The sequence below is a fragment of the Rattus rattus genome, chromosome 5 (assembly GCF_011064425.1).
Source record: "Rattus rattus isolate New Zealand chromosome 5, Rrattus_CSIRO_v1, whole genome shotgun sequence".
Lineage (NCBI taxonomy): Eukaryota > Metazoa > Chordata > Mammalia > Rodentia > Muridae > Rattus > Rattus rattus.
Window position 1 is genome coordinate 152981700 of NC_046158.1, and position 19179 is coordinate 153000878.

The 19179-nt window shown below is 53.7% G+C and overlaps 1 protein-coding gene across 2 annotated transcripts in view; it reads right to left on the reverse strand.

Annotated features, from left to right (window-relative positions):
- Slc12a5 (solute carrier family 12 member 5) overlaps positions 1 to 18443 on the reverse strand; it is a 39844-nt gene extending 21401 nt beyond the window's left edge. The window contains exons 1-7 of one of the 2 annotated variants that reach the window (XM_032904817.1): positions 18289 to 18443; positions 5467 to 5561; positions 5037 to 5168; positions 4569 to 4715; positions 3707 to 3761; positions 3079 to 3209; positions 300 to 541 (exon numbers count right to left, since the gene is read on the reverse strand). In XM_032904817.1, the coding sequence (XP_032760708.1) occupies positions 300 to 541; positions 3079 to 3209; positions 3707 to 3761; positions 4569 to 4715; positions 5037 to 5168; positions 5467 to 5561; positions 18289 to 18409 (923 nt within the window). In that variant the 5' untranslated portion in view covers positions 18410 to 18443. Of the gene's footprint in view, positions 1 to 299; positions 542 to 3078; positions 3210 to 3706; positions 3762 to 4568; positions 4716 to 5036; positions 5169 to 5466; positions 5562 to 10835; positions 11060 to 18288 lie in introns of those variants that run through there. The other variant, XM_032904816.1, reaches the window with a different exon arrangement.
- Positions 18444 to 19179: the final 736 nt, after the last annotated feature.

Genomic DNA, 19179 nt, shown 5'->3' on the forward strand with positions numbered 1-19179 from the left:
GCCCATCCAGAAGGTTCCCTACCACACTGAGCATGCTCCTTTAGAAGCCTAAGTCCTCCACCAGCAAGTAGTTGATACACTCAAGAGAACTTCCTCCCAACCCCCAAAATGTTGTCCCATTCTGAATAAAATCCCCTAAACAGAAAACGTTCACCCTTCCAGGAGATGTTACTCTCAACCCACACACTCCAGTTCTGAGAGGTGAAGAGAGGGGAGACCCAGCAGAGACTCCTGCTATGCCGGTCTGAGCTGGACCAGTGCGGGCCGCAATACTGCAGACTCAGAAAGACAGCACTCACGGGAAATTGGGTGGGTCGAAGGCAGACTTGATGACCCCTGCGTAGATGGCCAGGATGGAGAGGATCACGCAACCCAGGAAGACCAGGGCAAACTTGTTCACGTACTTGACGCCCACAAAGACTACGGTGGCCATGCAGGTGAGCACACAGGTGCCATACACCCGCATGTTATTCAACATGGCGGCTGCCTCCCCACTGGCATCTTCTGCCTTGAAGATGGCCATCGCTGGGAAGAGGTAAGCCTGTAGGGAGGGTGCAGAGGACGTTAGACAGATGACCCAGGAAAGGCCAGCTGAGATTCACCCCAGGGAAAAGGTCTCCAAAGTGGGGGAAACGGCATCTATTAACAAGTCACTGGCTAAAGACGAGGTGGGTTCTCTTACAAGGCCTATGATGCAGTCCATGAAAATGCCACTCAAAGATGCCAGGAAAGGCTCTTTACTGACATTATTTATTGTAACTATTAATAATAAGTATTGCTTTTATTTATTTGTGATACCAAGGTAGAAAATAGCTGTTCATTCCTAGAGGGTAGGTAAATAAATTCTTATGGTTCTAGCTAAACTACAGTGCTGTTTTAAAAGGTGGCGTGGGACTTTGGGATGGTCCAGTGATGAGAAGTACATTTAATATGAACACAAGCCCTGGGTTCAATCCCCAATATCAAACCAGAGAAAGGCATGAATTTATACGGGCTGACTCAAAATCTGTCCATGGCAGGCACAGTGCTACAGACCTACAACCCCAACACTGTGGAAGGCTGAAGCAGGAGAATTTGAAACCAGCCTGAGCTACATAGCAAGACCTCACTCAAGAGATTTAAAATTACCCGTAGTGTATTGGGTGAGTAAGGTCAAGTTCTAAAAAATAATGTTTCTTATGATCTCACTTCTGTAAATTTACACATGGAAATATTTACTCATTTGTGTGAGTGTGACTGTAGATATATTTGTAGGGATGTCCAAATATCAGGGGTACTAGGCATGTGTGTAATCTGAGCGCTCAGGAGGCTGAGGCAGGAGGATCACCAGTACCAAACAAGCCTGGACTATAAGGAGACCCTGTCTTAAGGAAACAAAAGCCAGCTGTGTGGTGCACACTTTTAATCCCGGCACTCGGGAGGCAGAGGCAGATGGTTCTCTGAGTTTGAGGCCAGCCTGGTGTACAGAGTGAGTTACAGGAGAGCCAGGGCTACACAGAAAAATTCTGTCTCAAAAAAAAAAAAGATAAAAAAGAAAGAAAGGAAAAAGGAAAAGAACAACAGAAGCTTTTATTGAATAATTGAAATGTGACTTTTTGCACATTTATATTTTCTAAAATGTCTACATGAACTTAAAATGCTCGTATTAGTATAAGTTACTTTTATTTTTGGATAAATGGAATGTTCAGGTTCTTAAGGAAATATTTATGGGTGAAGTTATGCTTTACAAATGCAGAAAAACATCAAACAGAAAGACAGGAGTATAAAATTCATATGTTAAAATGCTTCTGATTTCCGCTGGATTGCTTTTCCCCTTTACTCTGATATCGTTCCAGTGACAGGCAGTGGGCGAACTGATAATGCATTTGGAAATGCCTTATGTCACAGAGGGCCATGGTGCCCAACTCCAGCGCCTCCCAGTCTCCCGTTTCTTCTCTCCTGCCCCCAACCCTAAAGCCCTGCTCCCTTAGTTCTGGTTCCCCAACACCATGGGAGACGGCTGACAAGCACAGACCCCGAAAGCCAGAGGGATGCAGGTCCACACTCCTCCACATGTTCCTGAGACTCTCTGACCTTGCCCTCTCTGTCTGTAAAATGGCTGTGTCCTAATACATGAAAGATTCGTGGTGGGGGAAGGGGACAAACAAACAAACAGAACCTAATAATCAGCCTGAAAACCTCAGGTCTTGCAGGGGATACGGGGGTTGGGAAGATGTTAACTCTACGTCTTCTCCGCTCTTCTTTTCGTTTGTGGCAGGGTCTCTGTGGCCCTGACAGGCTTCAGACTCACTATGTAGCTGACGGTGATCTCAAACTTCTTATCCCCCTGCCTCCACCTCCCAAGTAAAGAGAGTTTATGTGGTGCTGAGAAGCAAAGCCAGGGCTTCAAGCACACTAGGCATGAGGTCTTCCAAGTAAGCTCCCTAAACCAAGGATCCCTCATAGACACCCACCCAAACAGAAAGAAGAGGAGGCACAAGGCAGCCACGCTCTCCTTCAAACAGCAGGTACCCGGCCCCGCCCCCCGCCTCCCCCATCAGACACTACTGCTAACAGATCTCTCTACGTGGGTCCCTCGCGGTTCTTTTGCAATCTAAGAACCATCCATCGGGGCTCTGCAGCTAATATCCAAGGAGTGCTTTAAAGCACAGTCCCTAGAATGTTGGGGGGTGGGGGCTGTCATTATTCCAGCCGTCATATTTTAACTCTTACAAATGCACCTCGGCCAACATGCCTGTAGCTGAGTGACCTTGAGCTGGCTTTATCTGCCTTTTGGAACTTCTCATTTGTAAAATGCCATCATAATGCTTAAACCTCTAAGGATTCGAGATAATGACTGCAAAGCACTTGGAGCTGTGCTGAGAACCCAGTGGGTGCCTGATAAACCACAGCTGTTTGTGTTACATAATTATCGTATCTTGTCTCCCCAACCAGACTGGGAACTCTTTCGAGACAGGCCACATCCGACTGCTCTTTGGCCTTAAGCAGTGGCCTGGCCTATAGCAGGTGTCCAGGGAGCACTGTTTAAGTGGCTGACAGCTTGGGTCCCCACACCTCCTCCTCCTCTTCCCCTCTCACCAGCAGGATCTCAATGGTGCCCAGGATGTACATAGCCCCAGCAAAGGTAGTGCCCAGGTAGAAGCAGAGGCCCACGGCGCCCCCAAACTCCGGGCCCAGAGACCTGGAAATCATGTAGTAGGAGCCACCAGCTGCAGAGAAAACCCAGTGTCAGCGAGACGGTCGGAGGGCTCTGTGGTCAGGGCTCAGGGACAGAGGACAGAAGAAGGTTTCTCTAGACCTCAGGCTGCAGCCCCAGAAAGGAGTCTACGGGAGACCCAGCCAACCACTCTGCATGGAGTTTGCTGCATTAATTATTACCATGTTGCTAATTACTCCTGTAAAGAGGTCACGGCTCAGAAAGTAGGATGGTAGAGAAGAGGGTCTCGGTTTGAGTGGGGGAGAGAGAGTAGCCATTGCCCTACCCAACGCCAGCATCTGCCTCCTTCCCTAGCCCTGAAAGGCTCACTCATACCCACCCCCATGAACAATCGTAGCTCTCCCCCATACCCTGCACTCTTGGTCTGCAATACTGTCTCGGGTCTTGGGTTGTGATGACCCACAAAGCCTGGCCCAGTGCTCCCCCTGTCCCCTGTCAATCATTAGGCCTCTGGCCCTCCCCCACTCTGCAAAGGGCCCAGTCACATACCAGGCACAACACCATTGGTTGCAATTGCGCTCATGGAAATGGCTGTGAGCATCGTCTGTAGGAAAGAGATCGGCAGAGTGGTGACTGCTGGGGGCAGCAGTGGTCTGGCTGGTGGCCAAGCCAGCATACCCTACAGCCACCAGCCAAACCCACAGCCTCTCCTCTCCTGAGCTTCTCTCTGGGTCTGTTCCAACTTCTACTCATGCCAAGTCCTTCTTTAAAAAATAGCCTCCTTTTTGCCAGGCAAATAGGAGGAGCTGTAGTGCCTTAGAACTCTGGTAACCACAGTTTGGTCCCTGGGTATCTTATAACCCAAGAAAACTGTTCGCTTCTCAAGCCTCGGTATCCTTACCTACAGAATGGAAACGACAGGCCCAGCACTGACATCTTCACATACAGAGTGGGCTCGAGGTTATGGGGGAAGACTCAAGAGCCTTCGCTCAAGTTTGGTGAATTTTCCTTTCAATGTGGGGCTAGGAGAATCTAATTGGAAAGTTATCTGAGAGGCATAATCTCATTTCTTGTGAGTAGGGACTTTCCAAAAATGTTAGCTCATGCGATTAACTTGAATTTCGTTTTCTTCTCTGAATGTATCGTTTTCATCAATGGACGGGCAGCACTTGCGTGACCGCACGCATCTACACACTCAGATCCAGGTGACACCTGATTGACAGGCATCAGAGGGAAGCCTACGAGGTTCAGGAAGGACCAGTCAGACCTAATCTCTCAAGAATCGTGGTGGTGACTCCTATAAAAGCTCAGGCCTCAAATGCTTCCCACCCACCCCCCCTCCCTCCCACCCCTCCCAGGCCTCAGCCAAACCCCAGCGACCTTCCCTGAGCAGAGGGAGAGGGTCACTCACACAGGAGCAGCAGATGAAGACCATGCAGAAGGACTCCATGATGCCTGCGATTCCCACCACCCAAGTGAGCCGCAGAAAGAGGATGACGCCAAAGATGTTCTGCAGGCACGGGAGGTACACGCCCATGAAGGTGCCCATGCGTGGGGCCTGCAAGGGAGGCCAGCATCAGTCTCTGCCCTGCCTGCTCATTACCAACAGCCTAACCCACGCCTCCTCCATGTTCCTTCCCTGCCTCTCCTCTCTTGCAGCTCCCGTCCCGTCACTCTTCCCCCAGGTTCTCACACCCTTTTCCTGCTCCCTCCCAGCCTCCAGGACCCCTCCCTTCACCTCCCTCCCCTCCTCCTCTTACATCCTTCCTCCCCCCAGACAGCCACCCTCTCTCCTGCTTCTCCACCATTCACCACTCTGGCCAGATCCATTTTCCTCCCCCACGCTCCCTCTCCCATCCCTTCTCCCCTGAAGCCCCACCTGCACCGGCTTCTTCTTTCCGCCCTCATTGTTTTCTGCTTCTTCGTGCTCTTTGCTTCCCTGAGGCAGGTTGGTGTAGTTGGCCAGCCCACTGAGCAGGGAGGATACCATGGGGCTGGTGTCCATCTCCTCCTATGGAGGGAAGCGGGTCAGTGTTAGGGAGCTGGAGGGGCGGGGCGGCAACTGGAGTGAGCTGGATGTAGAGAGATGGGGACAAAGGTCAAGCCCCTGAGTTTGGGATACACTGGGAACAGAGGAGAGGGGAGGGGGACAGGAGGAGATAGTGAGACAGGACATGGGGACAGGGAACCAAGAGGGTAAAGCCAGGAGAAGCCAAGGAGGGATAGGGAGGCCCAGGAAGAAGGTGGGCCTGAGGGAGGGTGGGAAGACTGATGGGCCAGCGAGGCTAACAGCAACCTAAGCAGCCCACCTCAAACAGGGCCATGTTCCTGCCATCGTACTCTCTCCCCTTCTCCGTGTCCGTGCTGTTGATGAAGGGGCTGCTCTCCTTGGGGTTGCCGTCACCTGAGAAGGAGAGGAGTCAGGTCTGACACCAGTCACTGTGCCCTGTCCACCCTGCTCACATGACCACGTTGACTCTCTGAGCCTCAGGTCACACCCTGGAGAGGTTGGGCTTGCGATGCCATCTCGCAGGATTTTAGTTGGCGACATGGATAAACCCAGTTTACTGCTGGTGTGGCCTGAGTGCCTGGTGAACGTGTGAGCCCTTTTTTGCTCTTGAGGGAGGGTTCTATTCATCCGCCATGACACCTAAAAATCACCAGAGTTGTCTTCTTGGACGTAAATGAGCCCGTCTCAGTATGTGGGAGGATGTTTGATATTTTTCCCCCTAGGGAGGACAGCAGAGAACCTTGCAACCTGAACTGCCAAGGATAACCACCTTGGCACCTTCTATTCTCCCATTCACTGTCAGACTCCCAACTGCCAATCAAATGGGCAGAAGAGGGATCAAAGAGCCAAAGCCAGGGGAGAAGGAGCAGTGGGCAGGATTGCTAAAGTCTGTGAGAGAAAGGAACACCAGGGATGCAGGAGGGCACGCAGCCCAGCCTGAGAGGTCACAGGAGGCTCCCCAGAGGAAGTGACGTGTCAGCTGAGAACTGAAGGATGAGTAAGGGATAGACTTGGGGGGCAGGGGAGGGAGGAGGGTGTTCCAGGCAGAGAGAACCCAGAACAGTGTGTTTGATGTCCCAGATGTGGAAGCCAACAGAACAGGTTGAAACTGCTGAACGAAGCACGATCCGGCTGGAGATTTAGGAAGGGGCGTATCGGGGCTTAGGAGTGAACGGCTGCTTCGGAAAAGATGAGTCAAGGCAGTGTTGAGACTTAAGGAAGTGGCAGGCCATCTTGAAGAACTTGGCCCTCATCCAGAGGACAATGGGCAGTCATTGAAGCTTCAGGCCAAAGAGTGTCATGACCTGACTTGGGCTTTGCAGCAAGCCTTCTGGCTTCGGGTGAAAGATACAGCAAGCGACTAGAGCATTTCATAATCCAGGCAAGGGCTGACGATATGGGGCAATGGAAAGACCAGAGCCTCGGGCATTACGGAAGCCTGGTGTGCCAGATGTTTGGGGAGGGTAAGGGAAGGATCTGGGATAATGCCTGAGGTTTCTAGCATGGGTCAGTGGGCGGGACGATACTGTAGCTTAATGAAGTGGAAGTGTAGAGGAGAGGAGTTTGGGGTGGGGAAAGGCTGAACTTAGCTAAAGATGATCCAGAAGCTGCCCGGGCACCCGGAGGGAGCAACCCCCATGAAAGAAGTTGTACACTCTAAAGGCCAGAGGTGGCCGCACACGTGTGTTCAAGAAAATGTGCGTCGACACTGTTGATGCAAAGAAAGCTCTCTCCAAAACGATAAGCACTTTCCATGGACATGATTTGGTAGTTCCAGCCATCAACCTCCCTCCGCACCAGAGCTGAAGGTCGAACGGCAGACATCTTCCTGGACTCTAGAGAGAATCGCCACTGGCCAAGTTGCAAGTAAAGCTGAGGCCCTGTGCACCCTGAATCTCCTAGCCCTCATCTCTTGACATCCGTATCTGTCCAACTCCGCATCCTCCCTGCCTCCTGGAACTCTTCTTCAGTCATCCCGGCTGGGGACATATCTCTAGAGCATGATGTATCCCACCCAGCCTGTCTGAAAATGGGAGACGGGGAAGAGGGGAAGCCTGGTCCAAAAAACACCCACCTCCACCTTGCCCATTGAGACAGAGATGTCCAATTGCCTAACTAGACCCCAACCATTCTTTTCTCTCACAGGGAGGTGGCAGGGTGGGGGTGAGTTACTGGAAATAACAGGCCAATCCTCCTTATGGAAGCCAGCACATAATAGATGTTCAGGAAATAGTATTTGGGGGGGGGGGAATTCTCCAAGGCTTTCCTCTTAGACTCCAGAATCTGAAAAGATCTGTCTGGGACCAGAAACAGAAGAAATGAAAGTGAGGTGGGCCCCCCTCTCCTTTTAAAATGTTGACCTGATAGATGCCTTATTTTCTTGCTGCAGGACTGTGGGGACTAGAGAAGCTAATGGGGTGCAAGAGAAAAATTCCTAGTGTTCAGGAAAAGGCCTGAGCTGGGAAAACTTCAGTACCAGCCTCTCTGGCTCTGCCTCCAGCCTCTCACTCTCCCATTGCAAAGGGATACTCATAACTTGGCCTAACTCGTGGAATGGTTAGGGACGCAACTGAAATAACGCACACTATGGTGGTGATATTGGTGTGCCTACTGTTACTATTGCACCTAACATTCTTAGCACACCTGGTACCCATCCAGCCTGGACTCCTTGTCCCACATCCTTCCTTTAGCTGAAAGTCTTAAGGGTTTCTCTGTCTGTATGGCTGGGTGCCTTTCTTAGAACCATTCTTCCTTGGGATTGTGTTCCCGGACCACAATCGGAACGCCCCTCCCCTCTGTCTTTTGCGGCCCCTCTCAAGCCTGCCTTTTTTGCAAGTGGAGCTCAAGGGGCTGGAAGGGGGACATCCTGGCCGGAGACCCCGTAACTAGGAGGCCTGGCGCCTGTTTCCATGGCGACAGCGAGGACCGACAGCGCAGCGCCGGAGCCGAGCCGGCCACGCGCCCGCAACCACTTATGTAACGCGGCGCGCAACGCTTAGCCAGACTACAGGCCGGATCCCGGCCAGGAGAGGAGCGCAGGGGAGGGGGCAGCTTGGTAGGCTCGTTCTGGGTCCCGCCTTTCCATCCGCTGCCTGGGCCAGACGCCAGGCTCCCGGCCCCATCAGCCAAGGGCTGATTTTTGTCCCCTGCCTGGAAGGCTGGGTTCACTTGTTAAGGGGGATGGGGACCGAGCGTCTGCATTCTCAAAGGAACAGGACAACGAAGGGGGAAACTAGTCCTAATTCCCTAGAGCCAGGAGTCTGGGTGATGGGGGAGAGCCTAGAGGCGCGAAAGAGACTGGCCAGACCCAGGCTGAGCCTTCCCCGCCCCCGCCCCCGCCCCCGTCCCCGCCCCCTGGGAGCTCTCAGCCTGAATCGGCTTTCAATTAAGCTGCGGAGGCCAGAGCTCGCCCGGAGGAAACAGGCGCAGGCTAAGGAGCCTCCCACGGGGCCTAGGACTGAACCTGGAGGGAATCCCCACGGCAACTTGGAGAGAGAAAGGGGGCATCAGACCTCAAAGGGAAAGAAGATCTAGGTGCCAGGGATAACATCCTTGGGGGTCTTCTTTGACCCAGAGGAGCCCTCATACTCTCCCCCGAGGTCAACACCCAGATCTTTCCATATCGTTCCAAGAATCTAAACTCAGAGTCAGGGGCTCTCGGTCCTTCTTTACTCAGACCCAAGAAGTCTTCAGTGTCTCCTACCACCTTCATCAAGCATCCAGGGTAGACCTTCCCCCTCTGGAACGCAGAATACTTGACCCAGGTTCTGGCCACTCTAATTCCAAGGGCTGGACTCTATATATAGAATGAAAGTCTCCAGATGGGCCTGCTACACTCGGCATCTAGAAATTAACAGAGAGGCCTAATAACTGGAAAGAAGAACTACTAGCCAGAATCTTGCTTCCAGCACACATGTGCCTCTTTACTAGGCCTTTGGGGACCCCAAAGAAGCACGGAGGTACAGTGAAGGTCGGTGGAGGAGGAAGATGCTGAGGAACCCACAGAACCCATTCTGGGGAACAGGGATGTCTCATAGTGGAGGTATCTGAGGGGATCCCCGGAGGAAGTGACATCCCTTCCCTGAGCTTCAGGAGCACTGCTTCAAGATGCCTGAAGCTGCCGCAACTGGACTTTACAACTCCCCTCCCCCTGCAGCCATGGGAGCTCTGCCTGATGAGGTGACCCCAGGGTCACTGGAGAGATGGATGAGCTGGCCAGCAGCAAGCAGTTCTGTCCCCAGTATAAGACTCAGCCCCGTGGGAGAATGGGAATGGGGTGTCTCGGACAAAGGATCGGGGACACTGGTGCCCCCAGCCTTCCCACGCCTCTACTTAGCCCTGACTGTGATCCAAAATCAAGACCTCAGAGTCAAACCTGCTAGTATCTGCGAGATCATGCTTTCAGCTCTTGGGGCCTTGGACCATCTCCTGAGGAGGTCTATGGGAGTCTCGGTCCATAGGGTCAAGCAATGCCTGGGGGGAGCGTTTGAAGGCTCTAAGCGCAGACAGCAGGCACTGGAGATGCGCTAGTGCGCAGGGGACGCAGCGCCGCTAAAGGGTGGGGGCTGGGGGCGGCTGACAGCCGTGATGGATGGCTGAGACCGCTGGGGGGCGGCGAGGGGCCTGGGAGCCCGAGGGGGTGGCTGGCCCCAAGACCTCGGGGCAGAGAAACGGCAGTGAAGGATGACGGAGAACCGGAACAGCACAAGGATTTGCTCCAGAGCCCCTCAGCTCCTGGCAAGTCTCTGCACCCACCGCAGCGAGTCCGCAGTGTCGCCACAGCGGTGGGGAGTCAGCCACTAGGACCCCGTTTCTGAGGCTTCACTGGGATAGCTAAGAGAGCTAACTATAAAGACTTCCCGCTGCCCCGCCCTAAAAAACACACGGTCGCCCTAGGGTACCAAGAGAAGGGGAAAAGAGCGAAGAATAGGATCTTGTTTCCTGTCCTGAATAGGAACCCACGGAGAACCGAGAGGAAGAGGAAATCGGCAAAGCAGACCAGAAAAATCCACAGAAGTGGTAGCTTCAGGTTGAAATAAGGACTTCAGGGAGCCTTGGGGGAGGGGGTTCTGGTTGCACCAAGTGTCCCCTTAAGGAGACACTGCAGCCCAGACAAGAGCTATCATATGCCTCCAAACCCCAGAGCCATCACAACCACCACCAACACCCCCCACCTTTTAGCTGGAAACTCAAAACGAGGAACTGCAGCAGACTGCGCCCCTAGAAGCTGCTGGTCCCCGCTCTGCGCCAGGACACCAGGGTCCCCTCTCGGGGAAAGGAGCCTCCCTCCTACACGTCGAACAGCACGTCAGCCCTGTTCTAGCTATTTCATCCCCCTTCCCATGGCCTCTCAGGTTTAGCTAATCCAGGTCTGCCCCCAGGCCGTGGATCATTCCAACCCCGGGTCCCCAATCTGCCTCGGAGCGCGGCGCATTCCAGAACCGTGGACAGCGCCTAGCGCATTCCAATGGAGCAAGCTTCCCCGCAGCCTCCAGCATCCGCCGCCCCGGTCAGCCCCAAGCTCTTCTCTGCAGGAAGCGGCCCCGGCTCTCTCCCGGACTCCGAAGCAGCCCTCCTCTTTTTCCTCCTCCTCCTCCTCTTCCTCCTCCTCCTTCTCCTCCTCCTCCTCGCTGCCCCCTCCCCCGCCGCCCCCGGACCACTGCTTACCCGGGTTGGCTCCCCCATCGCCGTCCTCGCAGTCCGTCAGGTTGTTGAGCATGGTGGCTGCGCGGCGCCGGGCTCGGGATGGCTGCGCCTCTTCGCCCGCGCCCCTCTGCCCGCCTTCGCCGCTCGCTCGCTTGCTCGAGCTCTGTCGCTTGCTCTCCGCTCCACGGAGGAAGAAGCTGCAGTGCCCGCCCGCCCGGCGCACACACACTCGCACACGGACACACGCTCACACCCGCGCGCGCCCCCTCTCAGTAGCGGCGCTGCTCACCTCATCCCGTATGCAGGAGGCGTGAGCCACTGGCGGGTTTTCTTTGGGGGGGGGGACCGGAGGGAGGGAAGAGAGGGAATGAGAGGCGGGCAGAGAGCTCCGGTGGCCCCCTCACGGTAAAACTGGGGGCTTGCGCGGGTGGTATGGAGGGGGTGCTGCGGGGGACGCGGCCCTCGCTTCCCTAGAGCAGACGCAGCCCCCCCCCACTCCGGCGCAGGCGGGGCCCGGCACGTGGGCAGGTGCCATCCCGCGCCCTAAAAATAACGGCAGGGAACTAGGTCGCGGCCGTGGGGAGGCGGCCCCGCAGCGGCTGCCTGACTAGGGGTCCGCGGTGACCCCTAGGGGAAAGATGTGGGGGACTGAGGTGGCAGGGGCGGGCGCTGTGCAATAGAAGGGCTCCAGGGAGTCTGTCTACAAAACGGGTGAGGTAAGGCCTGGAGGAAGGAGAACCAGACCCTTTCCCAGATCGCTGTCCTAGAGCTTGGAGCCTAGGAGAAAAATGGAGCCTGGGCCCCCATCAGTGAGGCACTGTGCTGCCCCAGGGGGCTCAGGTCAATGGGTCTGTTTGGCCCATTCTGTTTTTAAATCGGTGGCTGCCACTAGAGGAGTTGTAGAGAACTCTCTCATGGTGCTCAGGCATCCTACCCCTAAGACAAGTCCCTACCACAGACAGGGGCCTATGGATGGAATGCAGTGGGGAGCAGGCAGCTCTGAGGCCCTGTAGCTTCCTTCCCACCCGAGATGGTGCAGCCTCTAGGGAGGGTATGCTGGCCCCAAGCTGGCCAGGAGCAGGGTGGGGGAAGGGGGGAATGAGGCCACCTGCCGGTTGGGGACCAGATTTTCTCCTGGGGCGGGAATGTCTAATCCTCTAATCCAGGATTGCTTTCTGAGGCTTCCAGACCAGACGTGCTCTCCTGTCCTCCATGCCTGAAACCAGCCCCCTCCCACGGGAGCTTGATTACCCTGGGACCCCTCAGCAACCCAGAGAACAGACTAGAGCCAATGGTGGAGACCTTCAGAAAGCCCCTTTGCATCTTGGAGATCTAAACATGCTAGCAGTGTAAAGAGGAAATAGCTTTATAGGCACCCCGGTTCTCAGCTTGGATCCTCAAAAATCCCAGGAGAGTCGCAGGACAGAAGAACTGTTCATCTGATCTAATGCATAGCTTTCATTTCATAAATGAAAAAAACTAAGCACCCAAGAGAGAAAATGACTGCCCGGGCACACAAAGAATGGCAGAATTCAGTCTAGAACCTATTTTTATTTACTCCAACTTAGGTCTCTCCTCAATAGAACCTCTTTTCAAATTGATCTTGCCTCCAATGAAAGAGACAAGAATACAATCATATCTACACTATCCAGCTGTCTCTGATTCTCTGCTCCAAGAAAAAAAATTAGCAGGGTTTGAGTATGGGATGAGCTTTTCCCTTTTTATGCCCAGGTTAGAAAGACGCAGGACTAGAGCCTGGCCCCTTGGCTGGAGCAGAGAGCCTCCCATATTTACAGAGATACTCTTACTAGGCAGACATTTCAGGACCTTGGACAGGGCCTGCGGCCATGCTGGTTCTAGGGACTCTGTCAACGGTTTCAGACTAAGTCAACTGTGGGATCTTCCACGATGGAATCAAAGGTGCTTCTGAGGGATTGGCCAACAAGGTGGTGCCTACACCATTTGGTTTTGTGGATACCCAGATAATCCGTTAGAATGGAGAGTGAACGTTCAAGACAAGATGTGAACATTTGGCAGATCGTGTGATATATAGCTCAGTAATAAAGGCACTTACAATCAAACCTGACAAGCTAAGTAAGTTCAGTGCTTGGGACCCATACAGTTGAAGATGAGAACTGACTCTTGCCAGTCATTTGCACGCATACACAATAACAAAAAAAATCTTTTAAGAAGGTATAAGTATTTGATATCCTTGGTTGTCCCACAGTCATACATCTTACACACACACACACACACACACACACACACACACACACACACACACCCCAATCTGTATTATTCTGTAGAGAAGTGTAAAAGGGTATAAAATGTCTGGGCAGAGCTGTGGAGACATGGACACTTTTTTTCCAGCAATCGCCATCTTGGGGTGTCCCCACCAGGGCATGCCTCTTCGTCTCGGGCTTTAGTGCTATTGCATCTCTGATCACCCGGGGAGTAAACCTATCCATGGGGAATGTGTAGGTCCCCAGGGGAAACCGGTGAAGGCCAGAGTGACTACCTTACTGCCAGTCCTCAGTCCTCACTAGAGCTCTGACCTGAAGAGCTACCCAAGATGTGGGAAATACGGGTTCTTTTGTATCCTCTGAAGCGGAGTTCTGCCTATTCCTGGACAAAACCAAGTCCCCCTCTCTCTGGACTTCACCATAAAATAAAGGAGTGATTCCTCCCTCTCTTCTGTGAGTCTCAGATTAAAGCCATAGCTCTGTGTAGGAGAGTTTGCCTGGTATGCACAAGACTACACCACAAAAGTATCTGGGGGGGTCCCTAGCTGAGTGTAGGGGTGCACACCTATTAGGAGGTGCAGGCAGGGTTCTTATGACAAGTTTGAGGCTAGCATGGTCTACATGTGAGTGCCAAGCCAGACAGAACACTGCCAAGTGGAGAGGGGTGGCATTTCTCCTGGAACATACAGACCAAGTAAGGGCAGAGTCCCAAAGGAAGACCCCAAGCCCTTCATCTGACACCACCCAAGGAGGCTGGGTCTCTCTCTCTCCTTCCTAATGAGGGCTTGAGAAAACTCTTTGTAAGCACCGCCTACTTAGCCAACCCTGGCCAATAAGAAGTGGCTTTCAGCTCTGAGGCCCGGGAATCAGACTGCACCACTCAGCATCCCCTCCCCACGTGGGGGGGGGGGACAGTTCAAAGCCCTAGGAAGGTGGAGCGGTAGAGGGAAACTTCTGGATAGAGCAGCTTAAGGGACAGCCAAGAAGGGTCCTATTTTTGAATTCAGAATCTGTAAAATTCATACGCCCTCCCACCTTGTGTGTCTCAGCAGCTCAGTGAAGCTGCCTCTCTGCAGGAGGACTGGGGTGCTAGGAAGGACTTCATAAATTATTTTTTCCACTTACCACTTATGATGAAATTGGAGTCTAGAAATGGAACAGGAATGGGAGGCTGAATTTAAAAGTGGAGACTAGAATCCAGCGCCCAACCTCTAGGCAGGCCCTCGCCACTAAGCTGAAGACCCAACTGTATCTCTTTTCCACGGGCATAGTATCCCCCCCATTCAGCTCCCTCCCTACCCATTCTTATTATCCCCACGACCTACCCACCTCCTGTCACAGAGCTGAGGCTCCACCCGAAGCCTCTCTTCACCCTCCTCCTACCACCTGCATGCTCTATCCTCCAGGCCCAGATCCCAGCAGTGAGTGGAGTCCAGTGCATAGCACACCCCACACATATAGGGCTTGCCGCAGAGCACGTCAACCGCCACCGTCTCCGTGGCAACCGGGGGCTTAATTAACAGGCTGCAGCCCCATCGCCATGGCAACAGCACCCCAACAGCCCCCTATTCCCCTGCAGACTCAGCCTATCTTCCCAATTTCCCAATCTGGACCCCTTCTCCTGTAGCTCAGCCCTCCCCTCACCCCGCCTGGGAAAGCTGGGGCCTGCAGATAGCTCTGGTTCATTGAGAAGAGAGGAGGGGAGAGAGGGGGATGTGAAATAGAGAGGGGGGAGGGGGGGAGGGGGGGAGGAGAGAGAGAGAGAGAGAGAGAGAGAGAGAGAGAGACCTGTCACCATGGCAACTGCAGCCCTGTTCATAACCAGTTTGTTGTCATGGAGATTCCTAGGGCTCACCTTGGGCTGAGGTGGGCAGTGAGGTTCTAAGTCTTGATTGAAGGTGAAGAAACCAATTGGGCAGAGGTATCCAGCACCCTCTCTCTCTCTCTCTCTCTCTCTCTCTCTCTCTCTCTCTCTCACACACACACACACACACACACACACACACACACACACACACACACACGCAGCATCATTCTTCCCAATTTACAGATAGAGAGACTGAAACACGAGCCCTGAGTCCTAGGGAGGCCCCACCCTTACAGATCGCCCAAATCTCTCGCCTGATTTGTCGTTGTTGTCTGTTTGGAGTGTTTGATTCGACTTGGTTTTGAACCAGGGTCTTTAGTACCAAGGCTGGACTGCCTTAGCCTCCTGGGATTATAGGTGTGACCACCGCCACAAACTCATTGTCAGTACTGCTATTGGAGGAAGGGCCCTTTCTGCTTTATACCACAGACAGGTAAAGTGAGGCCCAGGGAGGAAAAGCAGTGTGATTGAGATGACACCACAGAGCGTGGCCCAGAGCATGTATGGCCCATCTTATGATCTTGCTTCATCCCCTAGAAAAATTATTTCATTCTACCTCCATAAAAGCAAACCCCAATTTCTGTGAGCCTGACCAGACCCAGGGTCCCTTTCCATTGTCCAGGCTCCCCCTGAAAAGTTGAGGCAGGGGGTGTAGGTGAAGGGATCCGGGCTTGGCTCAGGCACATAAGAATTTGTCCCATGTCTACTTCTATCCCAGGAGGTCGCCATCAACCTTTCTTCCCATGGACCAAAAGCGGCAGCTGAAGCATGGGGTTCAAGGTGCACTCAAGGCTCAGCCGCTTGTGGGGCCCTTTTTATTCCTGGAGGTCATACAGCAGGCGACGCTTCAAGGGGCAAACCCTGTATCCTGGGCCCACTGTAAAACATGATGTTCACACACATGTGGTTCGCCAAAGTCTCCCCACAGCCACTCCCAACCTTATACATGCGGTCACGGCTCCCTTTGGGCCTGGAGACAGAGGTAGGGAGAGCATCTCTCTGAGCCGCTGACTGACTGACTGACTCTTATGTCTAAAGACTGACACAAAAGCAGCTGTGGAAAAGGCAGCAGATGCTGAGCTCTCCCCGGGAGCATTTATCTAATTCTCAGTGCAGTGACCTTCATGAGGGAGGTGCTTGAGGTCATCTGAGGGTTTGAGAGGTAAAAAGCCACCCAAATCGTGGCAAAGGGGAACTTTGAGTGACCTCATGGATCCAAACAGGGAAATATACACCCCAACGTGTCTGTCCCACACACACTGATAGGACAGTGTGTGATGTAAGCATTCACTGAGTACTTGACGGGCCATGAAAGCTGCTGAGAGAAATTCGCATCAAGGCACGCACACACAGCCTCAGCCACAGACAGGCACACACCGTTCCATATACTCCCCACATACAATTTGGACAATCAAATTCCTGGCCTATATTTTACTTCAATGGTGCATGTGTTTGGAGGGTGGAAATGAAAAAAATCGAACAATCACCTTGGGACATGAGTCCCCAACATCTTATTCCCAGGCCAAGGTCTGAGGAACAGGAGGAGAGGAGATAGAGAGGGAGGAGAAGACTAGAGCCACACACTGGTCTGATGAGCACTGGTCACTCACTGCTAGGCTTTTGGGCCTAGAACTGAGAACACAGAGATAAAAAGACATGACCTCTCTCTTTAATGTGCTTGAACCAGTATCCACTGGAAGTGCGCTGACAGGCTGGACAGGCTGAAGGGGAATGATTACCTCTTCCTGGGAGTGAGGGAGAGTGAAAAGGATTGCAGAAGAGGTGAGACGACTTTACGAGCTGTAACGTACAGAATGAGCTCGAGTTTTCCTAGCTTGTGGAAGTGGGGCAGGGTGGGGGTGGGGTAAACAGGATGAGGCATACAAGATGCAAACGAAGAAAGAAGCTGAATGACTGACTAAAGGGTTTGGCCTTTATCCGACAGTGATGAGCATCTTAGTGTGGGATAGTTAGACTGGGCTGGCGGCAGGGAGTTCAGAGAGGAGGATGTGGCCCTGGCTATGTGAGCAACATTACAGGCTTGGACCAGAGGGATGGAGACCGACAAAGGAGAAGTGTAACAGAATTCAGGATCAGTTTTGAAAGTCAGTGGACAATTCATGAGAAACAATTGGATTTGATGAGAAAACGGTGATGAGGTGTTGAAATTTTTGATTCTGAGAGGTTTGATAAACCACTTTTTTAAAATGAGAAGCAAGGGGAGTTACAGCAAAGAGGGAGAGTGGGAAGAAACCCGAGTGTCCACAATCCGTGAGGTGGCCGGGTCACCTGACTGGAATCTGCGGAAGTCCAGACTTGGAGTTGTCCATACCTTGAGGAACCTTCTGAAGGAAACCCCCCAAAACAGGCTTGCGTTAGCTCCAGGCAATGCGAGCTCACCCGCGGCTCATGAGCGACCCCTAGCGATCAGGGAAGGCTCTCTCTCCTCCCGGCCTTGGGGCCGCTCCAAGCCTACTCGCCCCTACCCTTCCAAAGGAGAAGGGCACAGAGCTAGGAAGAGGGAAAACCCTGAAAGTGACCCTTGTAGAGGGGCTTGTTTCTGTAACCAGGATGTCACTTCTTTTCGGAGAGCCAGAAGGATCTCTTTGCCCTCTCCAGTGTAGCTGCGTGTGACTTCCATTACTGAACTCAGCACCCCCAACTCCAACTCAGCTAGCTCCTCCAACCCTTCAGGAGCTTTCCCTCAGAGGGAGATGAATGCCCAAGAACTGGGATTGGGCCCTTTGACATCCTTCCTGGACCTAACTGCCTATGATTCAAACTAATCTTCCTGTCTGTGGTATCCTTTAGGGGATACCCAAGCATTCCGACTCTACAAAGAGGCAGAAGACTGGAGATTCCGCTGGGCATCAAGGATCCGTTAACGTAGCTCCAGCCTCAGCGACCCCACCCACCCACCCTGGCCCTACTTTGGTCTTCCCAGCCCAACCCTTTCTGGCTGGCCCCCCAAATCGACCTAGGCCCGCTTCACCGCAGCTCTAGACACCCCCAATCTCAGAGTCCCCGCTCCTTGGGGACTTCCTCTCCTCAATGTCCCCACCACCTTAGTGCTTGGGCCTACTCCCCTCCAGATCCAGACCCAGGTCCTCAGTCTCCAGCTCGCCCCTTCTCCCTTTGCCCCTGCCCCAGCTCTTTTCTGGCCCTACTTGCTCTCCTGTGGCCCCGCCCACCAGGATCCGGTCACGCCCCCCTCGCCATTCCCTCTGGGGCACCCCAAGTCCTTGGGTCAGCACTTCGGTCCGCTCCCCGCAGCCCCCTCGCCAAGACCAGGCCCCGCCCCACTCTGCGGTGGCCCCGCCCTCTCGCCCCGCCCCCGGCAGTCCCGCCCCCCCGCGGCCTCTACCTTTGACGTCTTCCCTCGGGAGCCGGCGGGGGTCAGCGACCGAATGTCGGCGGGACTCTGGGTCAGCGGAGGCGGCGGACGCTGCGGGGGGCAGCGAGGTGACCGTGAACCTGCGGCTCATGGCGCGCGGGGCGGCGGGATCGCACAAGTGGCCGCAGCCTGGCTGCTGGAGCGCCAAGAGCTTCCCCGCCCGCCGCGCGCCGCGCCGGGTCCTAGTGCCCGCTGTGCCCAACCTCCCCAATCTGGCCACTTCTCCTTGTGGCCCCGGACTCTCAGTGTCACCAGAAGGACCTGAGGAGCCCACCCATATGTGGGTCATTTCTCATGGAGGGCTTCCCCACCTCTGCTAGGTTCTCCTGAATACCTGGATTCGTTCACTCAGCACAAGTTGATGGTGATCCAGTTTTAGGCAACAGAGAGAGACCTCTGCTCATACAGTAGTGACCATCGACTGGCTGCTTGCCTTCCTGAGGCTCATGTTCTAAGGAGGACATCAGAGAAAGTGTATGAGGAAATAGGTAGATATGAGACTATGCCGTATCTTAAGAAGGAAAATTGGCGCCCCCGATGAGGAGAACTAAAGGATGACCTGAGAAAAGGGCTCCCAGAAAGCATAGGACCTGAGCTAAGACCTCACTTGTAATGAGAACTAACAACGCAAAGATCTCTGGGAAGAACTCTTCAGCAGAAGCAGCAGCAAGTACATAGGTCTAGAGATGTAGCCCGGTGGGAAGATGCTTGCCGAGTATACACAGGACCCTGGGTTTCAGCCTAGACGTTCTTGAGTAACAAGTACAAAGGCCTGGGGTGAGAAGGGACCTGGACTGTTCAAGAAACAGCAAGGATGGCCACTGTGTCTGCGTCAGAGTGAGTGAGTGAGTGGCAGAGATG